The 26,630-nt window shown below is 46.6% G+C and overlaps 1 protein-coding gene across 1 annotated transcript in view; it reads left to right on the top strand.

Moving 5' to 3' along the window:
• ZW10 (zw10 kinetochore protein) overlaps nucleotides 1–16,415 on the top strand; it is a 187,447-nt gene extending 171,032 nt beyond the window's left edge. Inside the window, exon 16 of the mRNA XM_069224379.1 lies at nucleotides 15,979–16,415. Coding sequence (XP_069080480.1) covers nucleotides 15,979–16,099 — 121 coding nt within the window. The 3' untranslated portion in view covers nucleotides 16,100–16,415. The remainder of the gene's footprint in view (nucleotides 1–15,978) is intronic.
• The last annotated feature ends 10,215 nt before the right edge of the window (nucleotides 16,416–26,630 follow it).

Below are 26,630 nucleotides of genomic sequence, written 5' to 3'. Positions count from 1 at the left end.
TTGGTGGGATTCAGAATGGGTAGGTTTCTATTAATATCCTGAACAATAGAATCGTGGTTGCATGTCAGATGTCCAGGTGGTGGATTTTCTTGAGGTGACAGATATTAGTACACCGTACTTGGTTTTAGGAAACCATTAGAGGTATGTTTGGTCAAAACATTGTGAGTGGGAGGGGCTGGTAGTGTTGGATGTACATATTAGGAAAACGGGTATAGACATTTCTAAACAATTTGAGTATGTGAGGCACCGAATTTTGAGGGATATCATGGACTGCATGGATGGGGGGACGGGGATAGTGAAGTCTTATGTGGACAATTATAGGCTGACAATGGTTTATATTGTTCTGTGAGTGGGTGTGCAGACTATTGCACTCTTTAGTGTTTTACTTAGGCATCCATCCTAGACAGCAATGCAATAGTATAGTCACGAGCTGACTAGTGTCAAATCTAAACTTAAATGTTTTTCAAGACGAAAAGAACTGATTTCAGAACTGCTTCTACTGGGAGTGTTGATGCTGGTTTCTCTGTTGCACGTTACCGTACCTTGACTTTGATGGAGACTGTTTCTCCAGAAATCTTGTGGAGGAGGGAGGCCAAGCAAGTTCATTTCCGTGAGTAGTTAGATTTGACTGAGGGCATGTATGTCAATTTTGGACCCATTTAGTTTAAGGTTACTTTGGCAATTGTAAGAGCCATAGTTTTTCTACCACTGAAAACAGCCAAGAATTTGTCTTTCTCTCCCATGAGATGTACATTTGTGACATCCAAATATATTATCACACAGTTGGACTTGTGATCTGAGGTGGTGCATGCAAGTAATGACCTAAATGTGTAGAGGGGAGAGCCTTGAAGACTCAACACTTGACCTGTTACACAAGACGTATATTCGTGTGGAGGAATGATGTGAACTATTTGAGTGAGTTTGCGGATGACTGTGGTCAGTGACCGAAAATATAGTATTGTATTAAAGGCAGTGTAAAGGTCAGTAAGTCTGTTTTTTTTTTTTTTTTTTTGTGGCATTCTGCAAAACAGTGGAGAGTGATAATTTAGTACTGTCTGATAGTGGGGTAGAGTGGAGTGGTTGATGGTGTTTTGGGGGAGAATGGAATTCAGACTGCTTTACGTCAAGGAGATTAGGGCCTCCGTGTCTTGTTAAGAGTTGTTGATCGATTTTGGCATACCAGAAAGTCATGCTGTGAGGCGGTAGTGGTTTGGGGCGGTTGTGTGAGTTATGGCGCCAATATACTGGGAGGTTATTGGTGTGGGGTTTGTGAGCGCCATGACTGCCCTGATTTTCTGGACGTGTTTCATATTGAGGACTGTACAGTAAATATATAAAAAGCCCTGCTCATTTTTCCTGTGACTCGTGTTTATCTCGTGGTTAGTGAAAGAAGTGAGAAGTAATTGCTCAATTTATTAACTTTTGAGTACTGAATTTTTAATTCTGCTGGTGAAATCAAATCTGAGTTGTATTTGCCTATTTCCTGTTAACATTGAATTGTCGCGTAGGGCGTAGGCTCTCCTTATTCTTAATGAGACTACTGGATTTTGAGCGGCAGAATCGTCCGTGGTGTGGGAGACTGAGTCTGACCCACTGCAGGTGACACCTGTTGCTCCAATCCAGGTTTTGCTCTGGCCAACTAGCAGAGCCTCATCCCTACCCAAGGGCAGGGATGACTGGGCAGCCAAGCGCATGACATAATTGGTTTCTCAGGGAAGCCGTGGTCACTCAGGTCTCATCCATTTCTCTCAGTTACGTTAGTCTCATATATAAATGACAAACCGAGGCAGTACATGTTTCAATAATGATTTTAATAAAACGACTGAATCTTAGATAGCAAAACGTGAGCTGCAATAACCAGGGCGACACAGCATGACAGTATTAAAATTGTGACGAGGAGAGTGAAGCATAGAAATAACGCTATCATATTGTCACTATGGCCGATATACTAACTCCTACATAGGCTATGATAGAGCACAGCATGTTAAGCTCTAATTCTGCCCTTCAAGTTCCCCTGGGAAGACATTCATCCCCCATACCTTAGCAAAGGCCTGTGGTCTCTGTTAGCGTCTGGAGCGAAGCATTCAGCAATCAGCATACAGTCGTGGTTCTCTGGCTGGAATCTCCCTCTAACGTGTAAGGGAAAGAGAAGTGTTTTTATAACAACACAGCTAATGTTCTGAGAAAATGTCCCTACATAAGGATGTGTGTTTTCTACGAATGTTGGAGACTAAACTTCTACCACATTCACCGGAAATGTACTGTGCTGTAGCCTTGCAAGAAGCACAGAGTGAGCAAGAATGTCTTGTTTGAGAATAGAGTGCTGGCCTAGGCAAAAAACAGTTAGATAACCAGAAAATAAAACAAGACCATAAAAGTGGCTATTGTAACAATAAAATAAAGCCGAATAAAATATATCTAGGTTAGAGTGCACAGTGGCCTGGCCTAGTGTGTTAAAATAACGTGCATGGAGCTATAGATAAAATGGCTATACAACACCCTCCTCTTGTCGGTTGAAGGTAGTTCAAAGCCAAATGACATATAAAATTGCTACTAAAAGCTCAACCTAAGATATACATGTAAAAATTAACGTCAATTATGACGAAGGGACACGTGGGCATGTAAAAGGACAATTTAAAACATGAACATGTGGCATAAAAAGACCGAATTTCAAAAGGTAAAGTTATTTTTTAAAAGTTCCACTTGATTCCGGGACCATAGAGGACAGGAAATCTTCCACTTCGGCAGGTGTTAAAGTTGGAAAGGCATCGCCAAGAAGGATCAAGGTGCAGTCGTGTTCCATAGCCTCAGCGGCATTCCGTGGTGTACCCAAAGATGAGTCAAGAGCCACATCCTCCAGGAAGGGCAACTCATAAGTAGCTTCCCGTAGCAAACGGAACCTCAACGCGCATGTCTGGTAATGAGCCCTCAGCAAGAGCATCAACAGATCAGCGTCCAATGAAAGCAAGCGTGGCGTAGAAAGACAGACCTCCAGTGCGTAATCGAAAGAGCACCAGAGGCACTGAAACACGGGCTGTACACAATGCAAAACCGGTCTGAATGACAGAGACCAGCCACACTCCAATTGCTCCAGGAGTGTTGCTCCAAAATAGAGAATCATGCGTTCACGACACAGCAGCGCTGATGGGAGCGCTTTCATTCCTCCTTGTTGCGGCAGGACAGCTGTTGCGCATAAAAAATACCAACAGCAAAATGCCAACAATTATAGCCAAAGTTATTGGAAATCCCCCCTAAAATCCTGGAGAAAATTGAATGAATGGCTGATGGTATTAAACCAAATATGGAGGAGAAGGTGTAAATGAAACCAGAAACAACAACTTTAAAAAAGTTTGCGATTCCAGTTGTACTGGACGCATTAAATATCCGTCCCACGAGTTCACCAAAGTGTCTCGGAAAGTTTGTACTTAAAAGGGACTATATCTCTGCTGACGACCTTGCCAGCTAAAGTACGTAGGTCTCACATGCAGATGTAATGGCCACATGCTTTTGAAACAATAAAGCCTTGAGTCTGCTCAACTTGTCAACATTCACATTCGAAGTAGCAGTTTGAGGCCAAATGTCAGCCACCTCTTTTATCTTAAACAAGATGTGAATTGAAATGTAGAAATAGGCAGATTAATGACCCCGTGTATTAGCCACTCAGCAGATGGTATTTCAGCCACAGTAAAAGGCAACTTTTCTAATTTCTCGATGTTCAGCATGACATAAGTCGCTTCTTTTTTAGCCATTAGTTGTTGTTGTCGCATTAAATTAAAGGAAGAAAATATTTCCCTTGCGCTGACATGTTGCCAGGGAATGTGACCCGCCTTCAATGTTTGAAGTGTCCAACCCAATTGCATAATGAACCTTAGCTGACTCTGTCCATGGTGTAAGGAAGACATATCTGTTTGTATAATGTCAATAGCAGAAGAGACATTGTTATTTAAGGTGTATATCCGGTCGGACAGGGTATTAATCCCATTAGCCACAACAGCTAATGCCTTTTTTTTAGATTTTCCTGGTCTATTTGCCTTAACCGGGCAGCTGCTTCTTGTTGGGAAAGCTTCCAAATTTTATTATCTACTTCATTTTAAGAAACACTTTCTGTGGTGTTTTCTGAGGCCTAACATGAAATCCTGTAAGTCAGTATTATTAGACAGGAGACAGGTGTTCTCTAACCGGATCTAGTGAGGAAGTTCTTAACCATTGCTGGCATAGTTTCCCTACACTGTATGTTGTAACTATACCCACATGTTCGGATGATACATAGCGAGGGTCCGGCCTATTAGTTCTAAACCCCCCCCCAGGAGTTGATAAAACGTTGGTGACACCCATGGGTATCTATTGGCCACAATAACCACCCACCAGGACGTGTCAGTGTAACATTAAATGTACCATTCTGATGGATACAACTACCTGTGGATTCCTCACCTCATGAATACTCCCATGGCGCCAGCATTCGACGGAAATCTTCTTACTAGTCTCTGCACGTCGACGAGGACGTCACTGTCTCGCACGCGACGCCGTCTGACGTCATACAGGCAATAAGAGGTCCTCGACGACGTGCAGACGTCGGTTCCCTTTTTTCCGTGCATTCGAAACGGTTATCTTCGAGGGAGCAACTGTTACTCTTGCGGTTACAGTGTATATCTTGCTGCGTACTCTTTCTCTGTGGAAATAATGTCGCAGAGAAAATCTGGATTTAAGCCTTGTCGTGAGTGTGGAGGCAAGATGTCGGTGACGGATCCTCATTCCGATTGCCTTTGGTGTATGAGCTCCGACCACGACGTCTCGACTTGTGATTCATGTCAGCACATGAATCCGAAGGCCCTTAAAGAACGCGAGGCGAAGCTGTTTATGGCCAAGTCAAAGGAGAAGCATCACAAGAAAAAGTCTTCTCCAAGACATCGGCGTCATCGAGACTCCCGGCGCCGTAGAGAATCTCGGCGTCATTCAAGGGAGGCTCGTTCCAGGTCTCCGGATCGGCGCCGAAGGACATGGGAGGTCAGCCCCACGGTGACGCCGCATCCTTCGACGCCGTTGCCCTCTCCGGCGTCTCCAACTTCGCCTGGACAGGCGTCGGTGATTGAGGTATTGGAGCCTCAAGTGTTTTCTCCGGCGCAGACGCCGAGGCCGGCGTCGGGGTCGCCTCCGAGTCAGGCACCCCAGTATCCGGCTTTTCACACCCCTGGAGCCGATAGTTCCGCATTCTTGAATGCGATGTATGCCATCTTCCAACAGATGGCTCCAGGGGGTGCTCCGGCTGGGCCTTTGGCCTTTTCTTTGGGTGATCCTGCGCCTCTTCGGCCGGCACCCTTTATGCCCTTTCTCCCGTTTGGGAACGTGGGCTCGGCGCCAGTGTCGGCGCCGGTGGCCGCTCCGGTGGCTTCGGAGGGATTGGCCCCAGGGATTTCCATCCCGTCGACGTCGAGATTTCGGCCTGTGACTCCGGTGGGTCCATCCGTTTCAACTGCTCTTCAGTCGGCGCCGAAGTTACCTGTGGCGCCGGATGCGGCGTCGGTGGCTTCGGAAGATCGGCGCCGATCTCCGACTTCGGCGGAGGTATTGTCGACTCCGCGGATTGAGCAACGACTGCATTCAAGGAGGCGTGCTCTCCGGGTACTAGAAGAGCAGGAGTACCAACGAGCCCTAGAGGAAGGAGAGCTAGAGGACTCGGGTGATGGGCTGCGTGGACTGGAGTCGGCCAGTGGGCTGGACACTTCCCCTGAGTGGGACCTTTCGTCCCCGGGGGAATATACCGAGGAAGCTGCTTCCTTTCATACAGTGGTACGGAAGGCAGCTAGTTTTTTGGACCTGCCTTTGCCGGTGGTGGAGGCGAAACAAAACCTTTTGACAGAGGTGTTGCATCCGGCCTCAGCCGCGGCGGAGCCTCTATTACCTTTTAATGACGCTCTGCTGGATCCGGTTTTAGAGGTGTGGAAGAAGCCGGCATCTTCCCCAGCAGTTCACAGAGCCGTGGCCAGGAGGTATCGGACGGCTCCAACTGATCCTGGTTTCCTATCTAGGCACCCTACGCCGGAGAGCTTGGTTGTGCAGGCCTCCTGTTCGTCCAAGTCAGCGCCTGGTTCTTTTCCGACGGTGCCTGGGGACAGAGATTCAAAAAAGCTGGAGGCGCAGTCGAAGAAGATTTTTTCGTCCTGCAGTCTGGCATTAAAAGCCACCAATGCAACCTGTATCCTGGGGAGGTATATTCATGCTCTGATGGATGACATCTCCTCTTCGTTTACAGAGCTTCCTCAGGGTCTTTTGGATCTTGTCTCTGATGCCCAGGCTGCTGCGACCCAAATTATCCAGACGGGACTGGATACCACTGACTCGGTAGCCAGAGCAATGGGCACAACTGTGGTGGAAAGGAGACAGGCCTGGCTCCGTAACTCGGGCTTTTCGGCAGATGTACAGTCCACATTGTTGGATCTCCCGTTTGATGGGGACAAACTGTTTGGGGCTAAGGCTGATTCGGCCTTGGAACGGTTTAAGGAGAGCAGGGCCACGGCTAAGTCGTTGGGACTCCAAGCTCCTTCTTCCACGGCCTCTTCCAGATTCTTCAGGAGGTTTCGTGGATTTGGGCGTGGCTCTTCCTCCTCTTCCTTTCGGGGAAGATATCAGCAACCTGCCTCTTCCCATCCCTATAGATCTTTTAGGGGGAGGGGTAGGGTCCGCACCAGGGGAGCTTCTCAGCAGCACTCTGCCTCTTCCTCAACCTCTGGCGGGGTGCAGCAGGGGAAGCAGCCTTAGGCTTCCACCATTTCCCACTCACTCCTCTCCTGTAGGGGGAAGATTACAGCATTTTCTCACCAAATGGGATACTGTTACGTCGGACACTTGGGTTCTCAGTGTTGTGGGAAAAGGCTACACCCTTCCCTTTCGGGAGTTTCCGCCCCTCATCCCGCCCCGCCCTTCGTATTGTTCACAAGAACACCTCCTGTTGCTAGAACAGGAGGTAGAAGTCCTCCTTTTAAAGGGCGCGGTGGAGTTGGTCCCGGAGCAGGAAAGGGGTCAAGGAGTTTACTCAAGGTATTTCCTGATTCCCAAGAAGGATGGTCGTTTGAGACCAATTCTGGACCTGAGGATCTTGAATTGGTTCCTCAAGCAGGAAAAGTTCAAGATGCTGACCCTAGCACAGGTGCTTTTGGCGTTGAACATGGAAGACTGGATGGTGTCTGTCGACTTGCAGGATGCTTACTTTCATATCCCGATACTCAAGTCACACAGGAAGTATCTCCGGTTTGTGGTGGGATCGCAACACTACCAGTTTGCGGTCCTTCCGTTTGGTCTTACTTCAGCACCTCGAGTCTTCACGAAGGTGATGTCGGTGGTTGCGGCAGAGCTCAGAAGGAAGGGGATAGCAGTATTCCCTTACTTGGACGATTGGTTGATCAAAGCCAAGTCCCCGGAGCTTGTGTTGCGTCATCTGCAGTCAACAACCCAGTTGTTGTTCGACCTGGGCTTTTCGGTGAACGAGCCCAAATCTCACCTAGAGCCCTCTCAGCGCCTCCTGTTCATAGGGGCAGTACTGGATACAACATTGGGTCGGGCCTTTCCTCCGCCTCAGCGGATTCAAGATATTCAGGATTTGGTTCCAATGTTTCGAAATGGAGCGGTAGTTCCAGTCCTCAAGGTCCTTCGTCTGCTCGGTCTTTTTGCCTCCTGCATTCTGTTGGTCACGCATGCTCGCTGGCACATGAGGGCTCTTCAGTGGTGCCTCCGAAGGCAGTGGTCTCAACACAGAGGGGATCTAGAGGGTACTGTCAAGATCTCCAGAGATGCTGCTGTGGATTTGAAGTGATGGATTGCAAGCAACAATCTTTCACAAGGAAAGCCGTTCCAGCAGTCGCCACCAGTGGCCACAGTCATAACGGATGCTTCCACTCTAGGGTGGGGAGCTCATCTGGGGGATCTGGAGATCAAAGGTCTTTGGTCTCCAGAGGAACAGATTTTTCACATCAATCTGTTAGAGTTACGGGCTGTACGTCTGGCTCTCAAGGCCTTCCTCCCTTCCCTTCGTGGTCAGTCGGTACAGGTCCTAACGGACAATACTACCACGATGTGGTACATAAACAAGCAGGGAGGAGTGGGGTCGTACCTTCTCTGCAGAGAAGCTCTTCGACTATGGTCCTGGGCAAAGGACCATCGGATTTGCTTGATAGCAAACCATCTGGCCGGAGTTTTGAACGTGCGTGCGGACAGTCTCAGTCGCCACTTCTCGGCAGACCACGAGTGGCGTCTCCATCCAGATCAAGTCCGTTTAATCTTCCAGAAGTGGGGGTTTCCTCGGGTAGATCTGTTCGCCACTCGAGAGAACGCGCATTGTCCGTTGTTCTGCAGCCTTCAGTATCCGATGCAGGAAGCGTTGGGGGACGCGTTTCAAATGACCTGGTGCGGCCAGTTGCTTTACGCGTTTCCTCTCATACCCTTGATTCCTCGAGTATTGAGGAAGATTCGCCAAGACCGGGCTCTAGTAATCTTAATAGCTCCGGATTGGCCAAGGAGGGTGTGGTACTCCGACCTTCTCCAACTCTCAACGTGCCCGCCGCTCCGTCTCCCTTTCAGGGCAGACCTCCTCTCACAGTCGCAGGGGCAGGTTCTACACCCCAACCTCCAGAGTCTGCACCTACATGCCTGGAGATTGAACGGGGCAACCTGAGTTCCTTCTCTCTCCCGCCTGAGGTAGTGGATGTTATATTAGCGGCCAGGCGACACTCCACTAGATCTATCTACGCTAATAGGTGGTCTAAATTTGTTGCGTGGTGTGGAGAGAGGCAGATTGATCCTTTACATGCTCATCTATCGGACGTTTTGTCTTTTGCTCTATCTCTGGCGCAGAAAGGTTGTGCAGTGGCTACTATTAAAGGTTATTTATCGGCCTTGTCAGCCTTCGTATGTCTTCCAGACCAACCATCTTTATTTAAATCCCCTATTGTTATCAGATTCTTGAAAGGTCTTCTAAATCAATATCCTCCAAAGCCATTCGTTATGCCGCAATGGGATTTGTCCTTAGTCCTGACTTTCCTTATGGGGTCCCCTTTTGAACCTATGCATTCTTGCCCCTTGAGGTATTTGGTTTTAAAAACAGTCTTCCTGATAGCTATAACATCAGCAAGGAGAGTGAGTGAGTTGCAGGCCTTATCAGTAAAACCCCCTTATACAACTTTTTATGGGGATAAGGTGGTGTTGAGGACCAAGGCTGCTTTCCTCCCGAAGGTTGTTTCACCCTTCCATTTGTCTCAGGCAATTACTTTGTCCACGTTCTATCCTCCGCCTCATCCTTCCAAAGAGGAAGAAAGACTGCACCGTCTGGACCCAAAGAGAGCGTTGAGCTTCTTTATCGATAGAACAAAGGATTTCAGGCTGGAGGATCAGCTGTTTATTGGATACGTGGGCAAGAGGAGAGGAAAGGCAGTCCACAAGAGAACACTATCCAGGTGGGTTGTTCTTTGCATTAAAATATGTTACTCTTTGGCAAAGAAGGATCCTCCTGAGGGCATTAGAGCTCATTCCACCAGAGCTAAGTCGGCCACTTCGGCCTTAGCCAGAGGTGTTCCTGTGGTCGACATCTGCAAGGCCGCAACTTGGTCGTCCCTTCACACTTTTGCAAAACATTACTGTTTAGATTCTGAGGTTAGAAGGGAAGGCCATTTTGCACGGTCAGTGCTGCAGGATTTCTTGGTTTGACCATTTAGGCACCCACCGCCGGGCGTGGTACTGCTTTGGGACTCTATTCATGAGGTGAGGAATCCACAGGTAGTTGTATCCATCAGAAGAACGAGTTACTTACCTTCGGTAACGACTTTTCTGGTGGATACATTAGCTACCTGTGGATTCCTCACGGTCCCACCCGCCTCCCCGTTGCCTTTATGGTCTTGCCAAGTAATCCTTGAGTGCGCTCCTCTTGGTCTTTGAGGGTGCAATAGATGTATATATAATATATTTATATATATATATATGTATTTGTGTATATATCTTTATGTATATACTTGGTATGTGTATATATTTTAAAAGAGAGAGTTTTATATATATATATATATATGTACATAAAAAGATTTACAGTTATTCATACAATGTGGTGTATTTTTACAATATAATGGATGTTGCCTTGCTCTTTCATTGCATTGCCTGGTTGTTCTCATGCACGTAAAAAAAAAAAAAAAATGATTGGTACTGACGTCTGCACGTCGTCGAGGACCTCTTATTGCCTGTATGACGTTAGACGGCGTCGCGTGCGAGACAGTGACGTCCTCGTCGACGTGCAGAGACTAGTAAGAAGATTTCCGTCGAATGCTGGCGCCATGGGAGTATTCATGAGGTGAGGAATCCACAGGTAGCTAATGTATCCACCAGAAAAGTCGTTACCGAAGGTAAGTAACTCGTTCTTCTGGAGCCATTCGTCAAGCTGATCTTCAGTTGCATTTGTACATTTTTGCCATTTATAAAAAATTTCAGGGGCAGGAATACTGGGCGTATTTAATTCTTTAATCTTTGCTAAGCCTAGACAACTTATTTGTTGTACTGTTTCATTTAAGAATATCATTTATACAGGTATCAGGCATGCTCTGAATAAAGCTTCCTTCCCCCGTATTTGCCAATGTCTAATTCCCCACACACTTTTTAAGTCAATCGACTTCAGCCAATATTCCTAGCCTTCTATAGTCAACCGGGAAACAAAGGATTCCGAATATATACATTTTGTATTCGTCAATAATATGTGTATGTCTTTAGTAGGTGGAAATTTAAAATAATGTGACTCCGCATTTTTAACTTCGTGCCCAGAAAAATATGTAAACTTTTCAAAATATGTTTTAGAACTCCCTTGTGGTGGAGCCGGACAATGTTCCCATTGTGGACGATTAAAAACAGTTTTGGGGCTACTCGCTCTGTGTACGAAATGGTGCCCATAATAATTATTGCAAAACATATCACCATAATTTTCTTAAGATTGATAAACATCTTTGTTTTCAAATACAGTATAATACTGCAATTCAGTCATCTTAGAATCAACTGTTTTCACTTCCTAATCATCAGAAACAATGCCTGGTATTATTATATCATTCATGGAAAGTTTGAACACATATGGTATTTGAATAACCTCTGTGGGACCGTATATATCAAATGTTACTTTATCCCAAACAATCCCATCAGGAATTGGTATCGCAGAAATGTTCACTAAAGACAAGGCACTTCGGACCCTGTGTGATGAAAAATGTGGTTTTAGGACCTCATCCACCAATTCAACTGTTGATTTTTCAGGAAGAAAGTGACCATGTATCAATAAAAAAAAGTGATGACAAAACCAATCCAAAGTAGGAAAGCTAGTACAGTCAAGGAAAACCATAGATAGTTCCATGGAAAAATAAAGTATGTTATTTTAAGCCAGTTCATTAGCTTATGTGTTTTTGACAGTTCAGGTGTTGAAGAGGCGAATGAGTCTGAGGCGTCGTCATTGATGTCAGCAAAATATCCAGAAGCAGTTTGTGCAAAAACTGGAGCTGTATTAGTTGGTGGAGTTGGTGTTTCTCGCGGTGGCACAGAATAAATAGCACCATCTGTTTGTGTTGAAGCTGTATCGAATCGATCAACTATTTCTGTATTACTTGATGTTAGTGGAACCAATGCAAGATCATTTTCCACCCTCCCGAAGCTCGGAGAGGTGTCAGTGTTGCTGCTTACAACTTGCAGAGGGACTTCTTGACCAGTAGTGAGAGGGGTTCGGGAACTACTGGTTGTTCCTCTTGGTCTGCTGTGCAGGATCGGCCACATGGTGTAGTTTGACATTGTCGATGGAGACAAAACTATTTTCTTTGGCACCTGCCAACAGCGGTCGAATTACAGTTCTGGTACCGTGTATCCCCAAGACTGAGACTGGTGCTCGATAAGAAGGACCAAATTCCTTTTTCACAGCAACCTTTTCACGTACTAGATGCCCAACTCTAGGAATCCAGCCGGTAGATGTTACAGGTACTTCCTTAATTCCTATGGAGGAAGTACTGGCAGAAGAATTGTCACGGAACTGTTGTTATTCCTGTAAGACATTGGCACGGTCATTTATGTCAAAAGGTGTTTCTTCTGCCTCCACGCCAGGACCATCAAGATCTGGAACATACATTTGAGTTCCAAAAAGGTTATACTCATATGAAGTACGACCCCCCAGGGACCTTCTAGGGAGATTAAGTGCTCTCTGAACTCCATACAGGTGATTAAGCCAACTAGGACCTGTACCTAAGACTCTGGCTGTTAAGGATTGCTTTAAATCATGGTTTAATTGCTCCACTACGCTATTTCCCTCTGGATGAAATGGAGACGAGTACTGGAGTTGGACCCCCAACAAAACCATGGCTTCCCTGAATGCCCTTGAGGCGAAAGCAGGGCCCTGGTCCGAGTGGAAAGCCGCAACTGCATATGTGTCGATAAAGACTTGCAAATCTTTAATAACCGTTTGAGCGTCAGCCGAGCATTATGGCCATACCCATAAAAATCTGTAGCAAGAGTCAACAGCGACCAAAAATATACTTGTATGCACTGTCCGGTGTTAGGGGACCGCAATGGTCCAAGTACACACATTGTAAAGGTTTATTTGAAATCAAGAGGGGTGTCTGTGGCGGGCATTTGGCAGTGGAAACTTTAATTTGTTGGCAGATGTCACAACAAAGGACATACTGCTTGGTCTCTTTGTAGAGGTCTGGCCACCAATAGCGGGCTTGTAAGATTGAGATTGTAGCCGCCACCCCTTCATGCGCTGCTTTAATCAATTGTGGTCTTATATCTCTGTTGGTAATATCTCGCACTCCTACACCTGGTATCTTAACTTCAGCGTTCAGGAAACCTCCCATTCGGTAGGAATATTTGTCAGGAAATGCTTTTGCATAGGGCATACCATCAGCCGTAGCTTTCACGGCAGCCCATATGTCTACGTCCGGTTTTGAACTCAAACGAGTTACTGCAGCCACAGCCACTGCTGACTTTGCGGCTTCATCTGCCAGTGTATTCCAAAGGGCTGGTGTCCGAGTGTGTGTACCTCATGGACATTTGGTAGCGTTTCTTTTAGATCTGCTACTTTCCCCCACAGAAGTCTGTGTCTAATGGTGTTGCCTTTAGAATCTCTGAACCCATTCTGGCGCCACTAATGCAGGTATTCATTGAAGGACTGGACACAGTAGTACGAATCGCAAACAATTAGCACTGGCTATGCAGGATCCTTATGTTCCAGTGCCATCAACAGAGCTTTTAGCTCTGCCAATTGTGCTGTGCAATCCCCTAGTGTTTGCGTGAATGTATGTAGGGGACAAAATGTGTCCTCCATATAGTCGCTTATGACTGCGCAAGCAGCAGAATATTGGTGCTTTGTGCCAATTGCAGGTTGTGCAGAGCCATCAGTGTACATGACTCTGATATTGTTCGATAGGTAGTGTGTTTGCTGGAACTGGGTATTCTAGTTCGTACTGCAAAAAATCTTGAGTTTCTAATTTTGGGTCAAAAATGTAGTCTACATCAGTGGCTGTCAAAGAAGTGGCCCATTGTATCCAACGTGGATGCAATGCTTTTGCGTTTTGAACGCTGGCTTTTGTGAAAGCCTCTAGGGCTGGAATTGGGGAAACAACAATTATGTGTTTGCCCTGGGCTAGAGGTCTTTCTTTAATGACAGCCATCTGTACAGCAGTGAGAATTTTCTCAGTGGGAGCATAGCGTTGTTCTGCTGCTGAGTATAAGTGTGATTTATATGCAATCGGGACTGTCTCACCTTCATTAAATATCACATAGGTGAAACAGATGGCACCCGCAATTACTGTGATGTCCAAGTGTGTTTTGTTGTCCCTTGTGTGTAGATGTTGTGCTGCAAGCATGTCTATCTGCAGATCTCTGAGAATGCGTGTATGTTCAATTGTCCAAGATTCACTTGAAAAATCAGGACGTATCAAGTCATACAAAGGTTTTATGCGCGAAGCATAATCTGGAATGTAAGTTCTGCTAAAATTTAGAAAACCTATTAGAGATTGGCATTTTTTTAATCGTGCTTGGAGGTTGTAGTTGTGCGTATTTTTCTAGGAATTGTGGCGCTAGGCTCTTTCCTTCACTTGATAGCTCATACCCCAGGAACAGGACGCTGAGGAAGGCAATTTTAGTTTTTTTAAAGTTGAATTGATAGCCAAATTCAACAAATCTGACAACAATGCGGGCTACTCGTCTTTAATGTTGTAGTAATTCATCATCCGTAAGATAAATATCATCTACATAGGACATTGCTTCAGGGTCAATCTCGGGCAAAATTGCAGTGACACGAGCTGCGAACAGTACTTAGAGGACCTAACCTTACTGGTAGTATTGTGTGGTGTAGGGCGCCATAAAGCCAATTATTAAGTTCTTGATAAGATAATGTTATTTCTAAATATGCATAGCCCCTGTATTGTCCAGGTAACTTTGCAAGTGTATAATGATAAAATGTGTTTGTGTTCCATCAACTGCTGGAAATGTGACCCAAGAATAGAAAAGTTCTGTTCTATAAGCTGGATGGGCGTCCACCACAAATGTGAGTGGACCCCCTTGGGCCGTTAGGCCATTTGCTAATAAATGTGTAGTCAGAGGTTGTCTCATATTTACAGCTATTGCTACCTGCTGCGGATTCGCCATGTTAGATAGAAGATATGTTCAGAGACGGCACACCAAATTGGGTTTTACCTTTTAAAGTTCAAGCTTGAACAACCTCCAGCCTCAGATAGGATAACCTACGTAGCTGGGGTGGAAATCCTCAGTACCACGGATGTCTCCGTATTCGGTACTGCGGTATCGATGTATATAATGAGACAGAGATACTCCGGAGGACCTGAAAATTAGAGCCTGACCAAACGTTGGCAGTGGTATGTCGCGGAGGCTCTCATTATTCTTAAGAGACTACTGGATTTTGAGCGGCAGAATCGTCTGCAGTGTGGGAGACTGAGTCTGACCCACTGCAGGTGACACCTGTCGCTCCAATCTGGGTTTTGCTCCGGTCAACTAGCAGTGCCTCATCCCTACCCAAGGGCAGGGATGACTGGGCAGCCGAGCGCATGACATAATTGGTTTCTCAGGGAAGCCGTGGTCACTCAGGTCTCATCCGTTTCTCTCAGTTACCTTAGTCTCATATATAAATGACAAACAGAGGCACAATATATGTTTCAATAATGATTTTAATAAAACGACTGCATCTTGGATAGCAAAGCGTGAGCTGCAATAACCAGGACGACACAGCATGACAGTATTAAAATTGTGAGGAGGAGGTTGAAGCATAGAAATAACGCTATCATATTGTCACTATGGTCGATATACTAACTCCTACCTAGGCTATGATAGAGAACAGTATGTTAAGCTCTAATTCTGCCCTTCAGGTTCTCCTGGGAAGACATCATCCCCCATACCTTAGCAAAGGCCTGTGGTATCTGTTAGTGTCTGTAGCGAAGCATTCGGCAATCAGCATACAGTCGTGGTTCTCTGGCTGGAATCTCCCTCTAACGTGTAAGGGACAGGGAAGTGTTTTTATAACAACACAGCTAATGTTCTGAGAAAATGTCCCTACATAAGGATGTGCGTTTTCTACGAATGTTGGAGACTAAACTTCTACCACGTTCACCGTCAATGTACTGTGCTGTAGCCTTGCAAGAAGCACAGAGTGAGCAAGATTGTCTTGTTTGAGAATAGAGTGCTGGCCTAGGCAAAACAGTTAGATAAACAGAAAATAAAACAAGACTGTAAAAGTGGCTATTGTAACAATAAAATAAAGCTGAATAAAATATATCTAGGTTAGAGTGCACAGCGGCCTGGCCTAGTGTGTTAAAATAACCTGCATGGAGCTATAGCTAAAATGGCTACACAACAGAATTAGACTTCTGAGCAAATGTACTGGGCTCGAATCCATTTTGTGTGCTCTTTTTGGGATTGAATTGAAATGTAGTTGTTTACTTTCTGTTAAAAAACAATACATTTATCTTGTAGGTGGACCGACGGACACGGACCCCTTGCTGTTGAGTTTTCCCCCGTCGAGGTCAAGAGTTTGATAAGAGCGCTGTTCCAGAACACAGGGAGGAGAGCAGCAGCCCTTGCCAAAATTATATAGATTAATAGAGTCCCTTGTTCAATATGCAATATGTGGACAGCACACTTTATGTGAAAAGGAGAACGCCATTCTGATTAAAATGACCTTTTTGGACACAAACCGCACTTCAAGGCTTTAGACAGTTCCATACCTGGGATTTGATGCGACAACACATCTACTGTACGTTTAATTTATGGGAGCATTTTCTGGACTTGTACTCCAGCTTGTCACACAGATGTATACTGAATCAAACACATTTTCCATATTGTTTCCATTGGTTATTAGTAATTAAACTCTACGAGTTTTGAATCAACATAATACAATTCTGTTTTGTGAAGGGCATGGTCACCAAAATGATTTCTTGGTGCTGATAATGGTTGTTTATCATTGGTCAACACAGTTGTGCTCATGTTATTGATCTGGGGAGGATGAAATGATGACTGGGCCTGCTGTGATTCGAACTGGTAACCACATGGTGAAATACAGACCCCTCCCACCCCCCTGAATTCATGCAGTACATCACCAGACAGCATTTTGGTCTTGTCTTATTGCTATACCAATGTTTTTTTTCTTCTGTTTGCCATTTTGGAACATTGGCTTTCAAGAAATCTACTTTTTTGTCTTCTAAATATTATAATTGTGGTATTCATGCAGAGTTCTAGTTTCCCAGGTCCATAAATCAATAGCTTATCCAGTCCAGCATTTTCTATGCATTCTGGTACTTGAATTTCTTTTTAATGGACCAATCAGGACTTGGAAGTTCCTGAATGCAATTGAAAAACCTTGTACTGGAAGAGCCATGTATGCATGGACTTGGGAAACCTGACAGATCTGTTCTTATATACTTAAAAGAATAGCTTTGACCGTGTTACTCAGGAGCATTCATTTTCAACCCTGCTGGTCAGAAGAAATCTCAGTCAAGAATTTAGGGTTTGACCAGCCCACCATCAGGGCAGTTATCAAAACTAGGTGCAAATGTATGATCGTCCTTAGATGCAGCCTACATGATAGTTTGACAACCGGTCTCGGATCTTCATAATGGCACATGTCACAAAAAAACAAAGCTGAAACTGTACTCAAAAAGGCTTGGGCCTACATTTCTAGTTGATGTCCAACTTGTTAAGATTTCACAAGGAATAAAGGAAGGAATTCTGCATATGCCGCAGTTTTCTGCAATGCTCATATGCAAAATTATTTCTATAGGGAAACATCCCCAACAACGACTCCGGAAGAACAATGGCGTGAACAATGCAATCGTAACCACGCTTGCCGGAACAATGAATGCCTTTCCCTCTTCCTTTACCACACATGTGCTGAACAATGCATATGCGTGGCTAGGGCAGAGAAAAAGGCAGAGTGGATCGGGAGAAGGACGCGGTCAGTTAAGTAGGGTTGGGGAGTAGTTTTTAGGGGTGGGGTAGATTAAGGGCTTGGGTTGGGGGTGGGGGTTCAGGGTAGTTTTGTTTTTAGGGATGGAGGGATCGGGGTAGTTTTGTTTTTAGAGGCAGGGTAGGGGGTCAGGGTAGTGTGTTTTTAGGGGCAGGGTGGGGGGTTGGGGTATCTCTGTTTTTAGGGGTGGTGTGGGGGAATTGGGGTAGTTCTGTTTTTAGGGGTGGGGGATTGGGGTAGTTCTATTTTTAGGGGTGGAGGGGGGTCGTGGTACTTTTGTTTTTGGGGGTGGGGGGTCCGGGTAGTTTGGTTTTTAGGGGCGGGGTGGGAGGGTGGGGTAGTTTGGTTTTTGGTGGGGGGTCAGGGTTTTGTTTTTAGGGGTGGGGTGGCAGATCGGATAATTTGGTTTTTGGGGTGGTGGGGATCTGGGGTAGTTTGTTTTTTAGTGGTGGGTGGTCGGGTAGTTTGTTTTTTGGTTGCAGGGTTGGAGGGATTGGGGTACTTTTGTTTTTGGGGGAGGGGGGCCGGGGTAGTTCTGTTTTTAGGGGTGGGGGGGTCGGTTGTTTTTAGGGCAGGTGGGAGGGTCGGGGAAGGTTTTAGGGCTCAGGGTGGGTGGGAGGTGTTGGGGTATTTTTGTTGTTAGGGGTGGGGTCAGGTAGTTTTAGTACTAGGTGTGGGGTACTTTTGTGCCTTGGCATGCTAGAGGCACGCATGCAGTTCGCACACATTCCTTTACTGGGCTAGATTTTACAACGAAAAATCGTTGTGAAGGCATGCGTGGTAAAGGCATTCGTGGTAACAACGCGGTCATTGTTCAGACCGTGTTGTTCATGCATGCGTGGTTCTCGCATCAGTTGTTCCATCATACATTCATTTCTACATATAGATTTATAACAAAAATATATTTCTACAGGTGAAAATGCGACAAACAATTGCACTTATACTTGACAACTTTATATTTTCTTGTTTCTCCCCAAGGAAAATATATCCCCTTAAGAGTAACACTTTACAACCTCATCAGTTTCTAGCCCATTTGCGCAAAGGATATTAATTTTCTCATGCTCTTAATTGAAGTAAACTAACAAGCGTATTTCAGGTGGAAAAGTGCTTAAACATTGTTGGTGAACACCTGCAAACCTGTAATTGCTGTAGATTATTTATGTTCTCGTGAAACACATTTATTTATCAACAGTTGTATGTATCACTGTTAGAAATGGGGTTTCTGGTTGGCTAGGGTATGCACCTCAGCCAGGCAGAACTTACCCACTCTAGTCAGGGCAAGGGAGTTACACGTCCAAGATAACCCCTGCTCACCCCCTTGGTAGCTTGGCACGAGCAGTCAGGCTTAACCCGGAGGCAATGCGTAAAGCGTTTGCACAACACACACATGCATGTGACGCAATATCCCCACCACAAAGGAAACACAACACCAGATTATATGAAAATACACTGTATTGTACACAACGTAATTATTAGACCAACATCACATAACAGTACTATCCTGCTACCTTAGCAGTTGTCAGAACGTTACACATTAGTTACTCTGCAAACTAGCAGTAGTCACACATAACACACAGGTTACTCAGTATTCTGCAACATAAGCAGTAGTCAGGAAACACGTAATTACATTAGAACACTTGTCATAAGCACAGATAAATGCGCACTTTCTAGAAGTGGCATTTCTGTGATAGTAATAAAAAATACACCCACACCAGTAAGCAGTATTTATTATCACCATCACAACCATACCAAACACGCCTACGCTAGCCCTCATAAATCAGACAATACCCCTACACATAAGGCAGGGCATTTCTAATGCAATCCTATGAGAAGGCAGCACTCACAGCAGTGAGACACCAAGTTAGGCTGTTTGTCACTACCAGGACAGGCCATGCAATATGGCACATGTCCTGCCTTTCTACATACATGGCACCCTGCCCACAGGGCGTACTTTAGGGGTGACTTACATGTAGTAAAAGGGGAGTCCTGGGCCTGGCAAGTAAATTTAGATGCCAGGTCCCTGTGGCAGAAAACTGCGCACACAGGCCCTGCGCTAGCAGGCCTGAGACAGGTTTGAAAGTCTACTTCAGTGGGTGGCGCAAGCAGCGCTGCAGGCCCACTAGTAGTATTTAATTTACAGGCCCTGGGTATAGAGATACCACTGTACAAGGGACTTATAGGTAAATTAAATATGCCAATCAGGTATAAGCCAATCATACCAACTTTAGATGGGAGAGCACCTGCACTTTAACACTGGTCAGCAGTGATAAAGTGCTCAGAGTCCTAGAGCCAACAGCGAAAGGTCAGAAAAACCAGGAGGAAGGAGGCAAAAAGACTAGGGATGACCATGCGTATGGCCAAAAGTCCAACACAACCCCCTACCAGCCAAAATCCAGGGGAGAACAATCAATACCTTGATGTACTTTCCTGATTGGGGCGATAGAACAAGGACCCAGGCCCACAACAGCAGGGGCATGTTCCAGTTCTACGCCTTCCTGACTCCACTGGGATCTCTCTGTCAATGCGTCCCAGGCAGCCTAGACCAACCCACGGGGATTCTCTAGCTGCCAATGGCCAGAACCAGGCCCCAGGCCATCTAGGAGCCTCTGGTCTCTGAAACCATAATGAGTGGGGGGCGGTAGCCCCAGGTGCAAAGCAACCTGTCTCCACTCTATTTCCGATCAGTTCAGGGGCTCTACCCTGCCACTGATCCACCAACCTAGGGTCCGCACCCATAGGTTCTACAGGGGCTAGAGGCGAGGCTCTCCTCCCTCTACCCCTCCTTCTAGGATCCCGCCCTCCTCTCCTAGGAGGGGTATCACCAGAATCCACACTTGCCAGGGTGCTGGGTACAGCAGCCCTGCACAACTTTCTCGCCAGCCCAGGATCACTACCTGGCGACTGACCACCCAACCTAGGGACGACACCCTTGGGTTGCACCGGGGTCCAGGGCGGGCTTCCCCCTCCCTGAACCCCACTTCCAGAGTCCTGCATCTCCCCACCTCGGGAGAAGCCACCAGAAGTTTCACACGGGGAGGTGAGCGCACTAACCGCCCCCCCAACCAGGTCAGAGTTTACCCCCTGAACCTGTCTATCTAGTCCAGGGACGACACCCTTAGACTGGACCATTGCCCAGCGAACCAGGACTTCCTTGGGAGCACACCTACCCCCTACCAGATCAGAGCTTACCCCCTGAATCTGGCAATCCAACCCAGAGTCACTACCCTGCGGTTGAACCACTGCCTGGCGCACCAGGACTTCCTTGGGAGCACACGTACTCCCCATCAGGTCAGAGTTTACCCCCTGAACCTGATCATCCAACCCAGAGTCACCATCCTGCGGTTGAATCATTGCCTGGCGCACCAGGACTTCCTGGGGGGCACACCTACCCCCCACAAGGGAAACACTTTCCCCAAGGGCCACACAAGAGTCTGGCTGGCGCAGGTCTCCTGACCTCTGCCCATCTGACAGAGTCTGGATTCCCCCCAGCCCAGAAATGGTCTCACCAAGGTCATTCCTGGGGGGCTCTGCACTCAGAGCTGACCCCTGACCCTCCAGGTTCTCCACTGGGGCCCGCAGCCCCCTTTCAACCCTATGCCTGGATTTCCGCCTCCTCCGCTGTAGAGCGAGACTACCAGACACCAGGACCGGCGGAACGCTATCACCAGCCACCCGCCTAAGTCCTAATGACAAAAGGGGATCCTTCTGAACAGCTGGCCCTACGGCACAGGTTAGGCTCACCTCCTGGCGTTCACTCATGGAACCTTCAGGGGCCTGGGACGGTATCTTGGGCACCTTGGGCCTCAGCCCAGCCCCATTCCCTCTCCTCGGAGACGGGACATGGGGTCCCTCACCCATCACAGTCCACTGGGACCTACCTGGGACACTCCATTCCTTTCCCACCACACCTTGTTGGGAAACACCTAGACCACTCTCATTAGGAACACCCCCTAATGTCACACCAGACCCTCTGGTACGCAACCAGAAGTCTGCCTCCTTTGCAAGCTCCCTGGGGTCAGAGAGCTCACACACTGACAAGTGTTGGCGTAACTCTGAAAAACAACAACGAAACAGGTGCTCTCTGAGAATCAGATTAAACAGCCCTTCAAAATTGTTTACTGTGCTACCCTTCACCCATCCATCTAGTGCAATGCAGCAAGCCTCCACAAACTCCTCCCAAGACTGGTGGGACAGTTTCTTACCACCCCTAAACCTTTTTCTGTATTCCTCAGGGGAAAAACCATACTTCACAATCAGTGCGTTCTTCACAGCGGAGTACCCCTCCCTGTCACTCTCTTCTAGAGTCAGTAGGGCATCCCTCCCCTCCTCAGGAATAAAACTCCCTAGGCCAGTTCCCCAATCCTTCTCAGGGATCCTGCGCTCTACCAGAGCCTTCTCATATTCCTTTAACCACTGACGTATGTCACCCCCCTCTTGGAACCTAGGTACCAGATCTATGGGTATGTGAGGAACCTCTTTGCTACAGCACTGTACATTGCTGCCACCACTGGACTCCACCTGCAACGCTGGTGAGTCCAGAACCTTCAGACTGCGCTCTAGAGCGAGTCTTTCTCTGGCAAAGGCCCTCTCTGCCTCTGCCATTCTCTCCTGTACTAAGGCCTTCTCTACCTCAGCCCTTCTCTCCTCAACAGCTAGGCGCGCTAACTGCAACTTCAGGTCCCTCTCTTCCCGCCTATCTCTTAGCTCATCAGGCGTCATGGAATGAGAGGTAGCCCTGCTTCTTACACTGGACCCAGCAAGGGACTCCCTATCACTGGGGCCTTCCCTGTCAACTGGCGTCCCCAACCGGTCATTCTCACCCTCCTGATCAGTCTCTCTACCACTCTCTAGGGATGAGGTCTGGGAGCCCTCCCATTGGGAACCCTCGCTACACTCAGGATCCTCTGGGTACCCCCTACGCACACTCCCTCCCTGGGTAAATGTCACAAACCTTTCAAAGAAATTCAGAGATCTCCTGAGGTCCCCTTCTACAGGCAGCCCTCTCTCTCTACAGAACCCCTCTAATTCCCCCTGCGTGTAAAACGGCAGGTCCTCTAAATCAAAGGTAAGCCCCATCTTGAAAAGGTACAAATAACTCAACTGTGACAACCACACTACCCAAGCATGAGAACTGAAAACAGGAAAAATGACCAAAGAGAGAAAGTTAAGAGAAGCCAAACATGTGATGGTCTAAACGCAATCCTTGTAGTGAAATAATGAGTCACAATGGTATTGTGCAAGCGCAAGTCCTATCCTCACCGCTGACTTCCAATGTTAGAAATGGGGTTTCTGGTTGGCTGGGGTATGCACCTCAGCCAGGCAGAACTTACCCACTCTAGTCAGGGCAAGGGAGTTACACGTCCAAGATAACCCCTGCTCACCCCCTTGGTAGCTTGGCACGAGCAGTCAGGCTTAACCCGGAGGCAATGCGTAAAGCGTTTGCACAACACACACATACATGTGACGCAATATCCCCACCACAAAGGAAACACAACACCAGATTATATGAAAATACACTGTATTGTACACAACGTAATTATTAGACCAACATCACATAACAGTACTATCCTGCTACCTTAGCAGTTGTCAGAACGTTACACATTAGTTACTCTGCAAACTAGCAGTAGTCACACATAACACACAGGTTACTCAGTATTCTGCAACATAAGCAGTAGTCAGGAAACACGTAATTACATTAGAACACTTGTCATAAGCACAGATAAATGCGCACTTTCTAGAAGTGGCATTTCTGTGATAGTAATAAAAAATACACCCACACCAGTAAGCAGTATTTATTATCACCATCACAACCATACCAAACACGCCTACGCTAGCCCTCATAAATCAGACAATACCCCTACACATAAGGCAGGGCATTTCTAATGCAATCCTATGAGAAGGCAGCACTCACAGCAGTGAGACACCAAGTTAGGCTGTTTGTCACTACCAGGACAGGCCATGCAATATGGCACATGTCCTGCCTTTCTACATACATGGCACCCTGCCCACAGGGCATACTTTAGGGGTGACTTACATGTAGTAAAAGGGGAGTCCTGGGCCTGGCAAGTAAATTTAGATGCCAGGTCCCTGTGGCAGAAAACTGCGCACACAGGCCCTGCGCTAGCAGGCCTGAGACAGGTTTGAAAGTCTACTTCAGTGGGTGGCGCAAGCAGCGCTGCAGGCCCACTAGTAGTATTTAATTTACAGGCCCTGGGTATAGAGATACCACTGTACAAGGGACTTATAGGTAAATTAAATATGCCAATCAGGTATAAGCCAATCATACCAACTTTAGATGGGAGAGCACCTGCACTTTAACACTGGTCAGCAGTGATAAAGTGCTCAGAGTCCTAGAGCCAACAGCGAAAGGTCAGAAAAACCAGGAGGAAGGAGGCAAAAAGACTAGGGATGACCATGCGTATGGCCAAAAGTCCAACAATCACTAACTAGACATACATTTTATGTGATATATGTTTATATATTCAGCTGTTACAGTTACTTCAAGTAACTATAGCTCGTGCCCTATGGTAACTATAACTCGCACCCTTGCCGTGCACATTTTTCTCAGCAAACATTTTACTGCAAATGTTACTATGATATCAATGATCTCATAGAATATGTCATGAGTGATGTAATATCTGGGGTAATTAGCAGTGCATTGCAAGGGTGCAAGTTAGTTACCTTAGGGCATGCATAATAGTTCCTTGAAATTCCTATAACAGTTGAGTTTGTATGGTTTTGTGCGTGTGAATTCTGAACCGATCTATAACCTCCCTGCAACCTTTGTTTTTTTTAATGTAAAGTAAGATGCCAAACCCAATGCACAGTGGGTGGGATTGGAGGAAGGGCCTAGCATTGTGCTGTCTTCACCCAAACTTGCTGCTCCTGTCACCGTTCTCCTTACCATCCATTGTCCAAGTCCCTGCCCCTGCTTCCTCATTACAGCCCTGTGTGGCCTTTGGTTTGTGACTGCCCTTCCCGCCTGCCTTGAACAGTTAGTTTGCTGCCCCAGCCACAGCCTCCTTACACTCTGTTGTCCGACCCCATGCACTGGTTCCCTCCCTCCTGCCCTGCATCCTCCGATGTGCTGCCACTGCCCTCCATTTAGCTTGATGTCTCTGCCCACTCCTCCTGACCTCCGTTTTCCAATTCAGTGCCCCATCATTGTCCCCCTGCTTAGCCTCTGTGCTTAGCTTGCTGCCTTCTTTCGTCTGTGTGCATACCTCTGCTCCCTCCTTTTGGCACACCATTTTCCATGGACCTGCCACTGACCCTCCTATGTACTTTGAGTGGTCTGCTGAGCTGCCACAGCCACTCCCACCTGCTTAGCATGGTCAGCTGGCTGCATCCTGTCCTTGCCACCTGTACCCTGCCTGTCCGAGTTCTATGCCTATATCCCCTTCCTCCTGTCCTCCATTGTCCATGTCACTGCTACTCCCTTTCCCTCCATTGTCTGTTTGTATGCCATTATAGTCTCACTGTTGCCCTTCATGATGTGTTATGCTTCCAGTAATCATCCTGCCTGCTCTCCACATGCAGGCCCTGATCCCCTCCTACCTGCCTTGTCTGGTCTGTTGTTGTGCCCCTGCCCCATCCATCCTGACCTTTAAGATCCGTTATACTGCAACTGTCCTTCCTGTCAGGTATGGTCAGCTTGCTGTCCTTGCCTCTTTCTCCTCTGTTCTCTGTTGTCCATGTGCACAGCCCTGTCTCCTCCCTATTGCTTTTCATGGTCCACTGTGCTGCACTGCTGTTCCGCTTGCCCTGTGTGGTGTATTGTGCTGCTGCACCCCAGACGCATGCCCTGCAAAGTCAGTTTGGTGCCCCTTCTCATCTTCCTCTATCTGGGTCCATGTCCCTACCCCATTCCTCCTGCCCTCAGTGATCCAGTGTACCATACTTGCCAACATGTTGAACTTGTTAAGAGGGAGATTAAAAAAAAAAAAAAAATACCTGGAGAATTGATTTTTCCAATTAACTTACCTTAAAAAGAGGAGTTTTTAGGCAGGAGACCGATAAAACCCTTTTGGGCTTAAAAAAACAGGAATCTCGTGCCTGAATCGGTTCTGTTGGCATGTATGGTTGTACTGCCACTGCCTCTTCCCTCTGCCCTGACAGGTCTGTTACATTGTCACAGCCTCTCTTGCCTGTCCTGCATGGCTGGATTGTTGCCCCTGTCCCCTTTCCCCAGCTCTCCATGCTGCCACTGAAACTCCCGCCTGCCCAGCATGCTCAACTTATTTCTTATGCACCCTCCTCTCTTCCCCCAATTATCCGAGTCCGCGCCCCTGACCTCCGCCTCACCAAAGTATTCTAATGAACAACTAGATTGCTAATATTCTATATTTATTACAAAAGTGTGACACGCCTGCCGTCATCTTGATGTAATCAAAACTGTAATACCTAAATCATTTCACTGTAGAAATTATTAAAATGCGAGGGTTTTATTCCCCTAGAAATTATGGTTAGTGCTGTAAAGAAGACACAAATGAGGACATATTTTCTGAGTTCTCACATAGCAATAAAGCACTTTTGAGTTTCTTGCTATAGTTCTTTTTTTATCCAAATGATCACTTGATTATTTGTTACACTTAGGGAAGAGGGCATTATGGCCAGAGCTGCAGACTTTGCAACTGGGGAACCAGGTTCGAGTTTGTGTTAGCTCGACATCCTGTGACTCTGGGGATATCACTTAACCTCCCCATTCCTAAAACAAAATTAGTGTGTCCTTGTGTAATGTAACTGATGCTCAGCACTCCACTACCTTCCGGTCAAGTCTCTGCAATATGTAAAACTGCAAAAAAAAGTGCTTTGCAAACTTCTGTTAATTAGGCTATACTTAGGCTACATTTGGGTGATATTTGTGTTACGTTCGGGCTCTTTTCTCTGGTGTTCATCTTGGGAGACTTATTTATTATGAAGCTCCTGAATTTCCTCATTTACTGCAGTTCCCTCAGTAGGAAATACTTTCAGTTTTCCACTTCAATTCCCTCAAGATGGCATTCAGATGTGGCACACTTTTGGCATAAATTCAGATTAATAGCACTCTAGTTGCTCCTTAGAACACTGTAGTAAAACTGTGATCACCTGGGGGGAAATACCTTGCAGTCTGCTACTGGTGTGGAAAGTGTATGTTTCAGTCTGCATGCTAGAATGTTTTAAT

Source organism: Pleurodeles waltl, chromosome 3_1 (genome assembly GCF_031143425.1).
Source record: "Pleurodeles waltl isolate 20211129_DDA chromosome 3_1, aPleWal1.hap1.20221129, whole genome shotgun sequence".
Taxonomy (NCBI): domain Eukaryota; kingdom Metazoa; phylum Chordata; class Amphibia; order Caudata; family Salamandridae; genus Pleurodeles; species Pleurodeles waltl.
The sequence above is the reverse complement of the archived record's forward strand: the minus strand, read 5'-3'. Positions and strand labels throughout refer to the sequence as shown.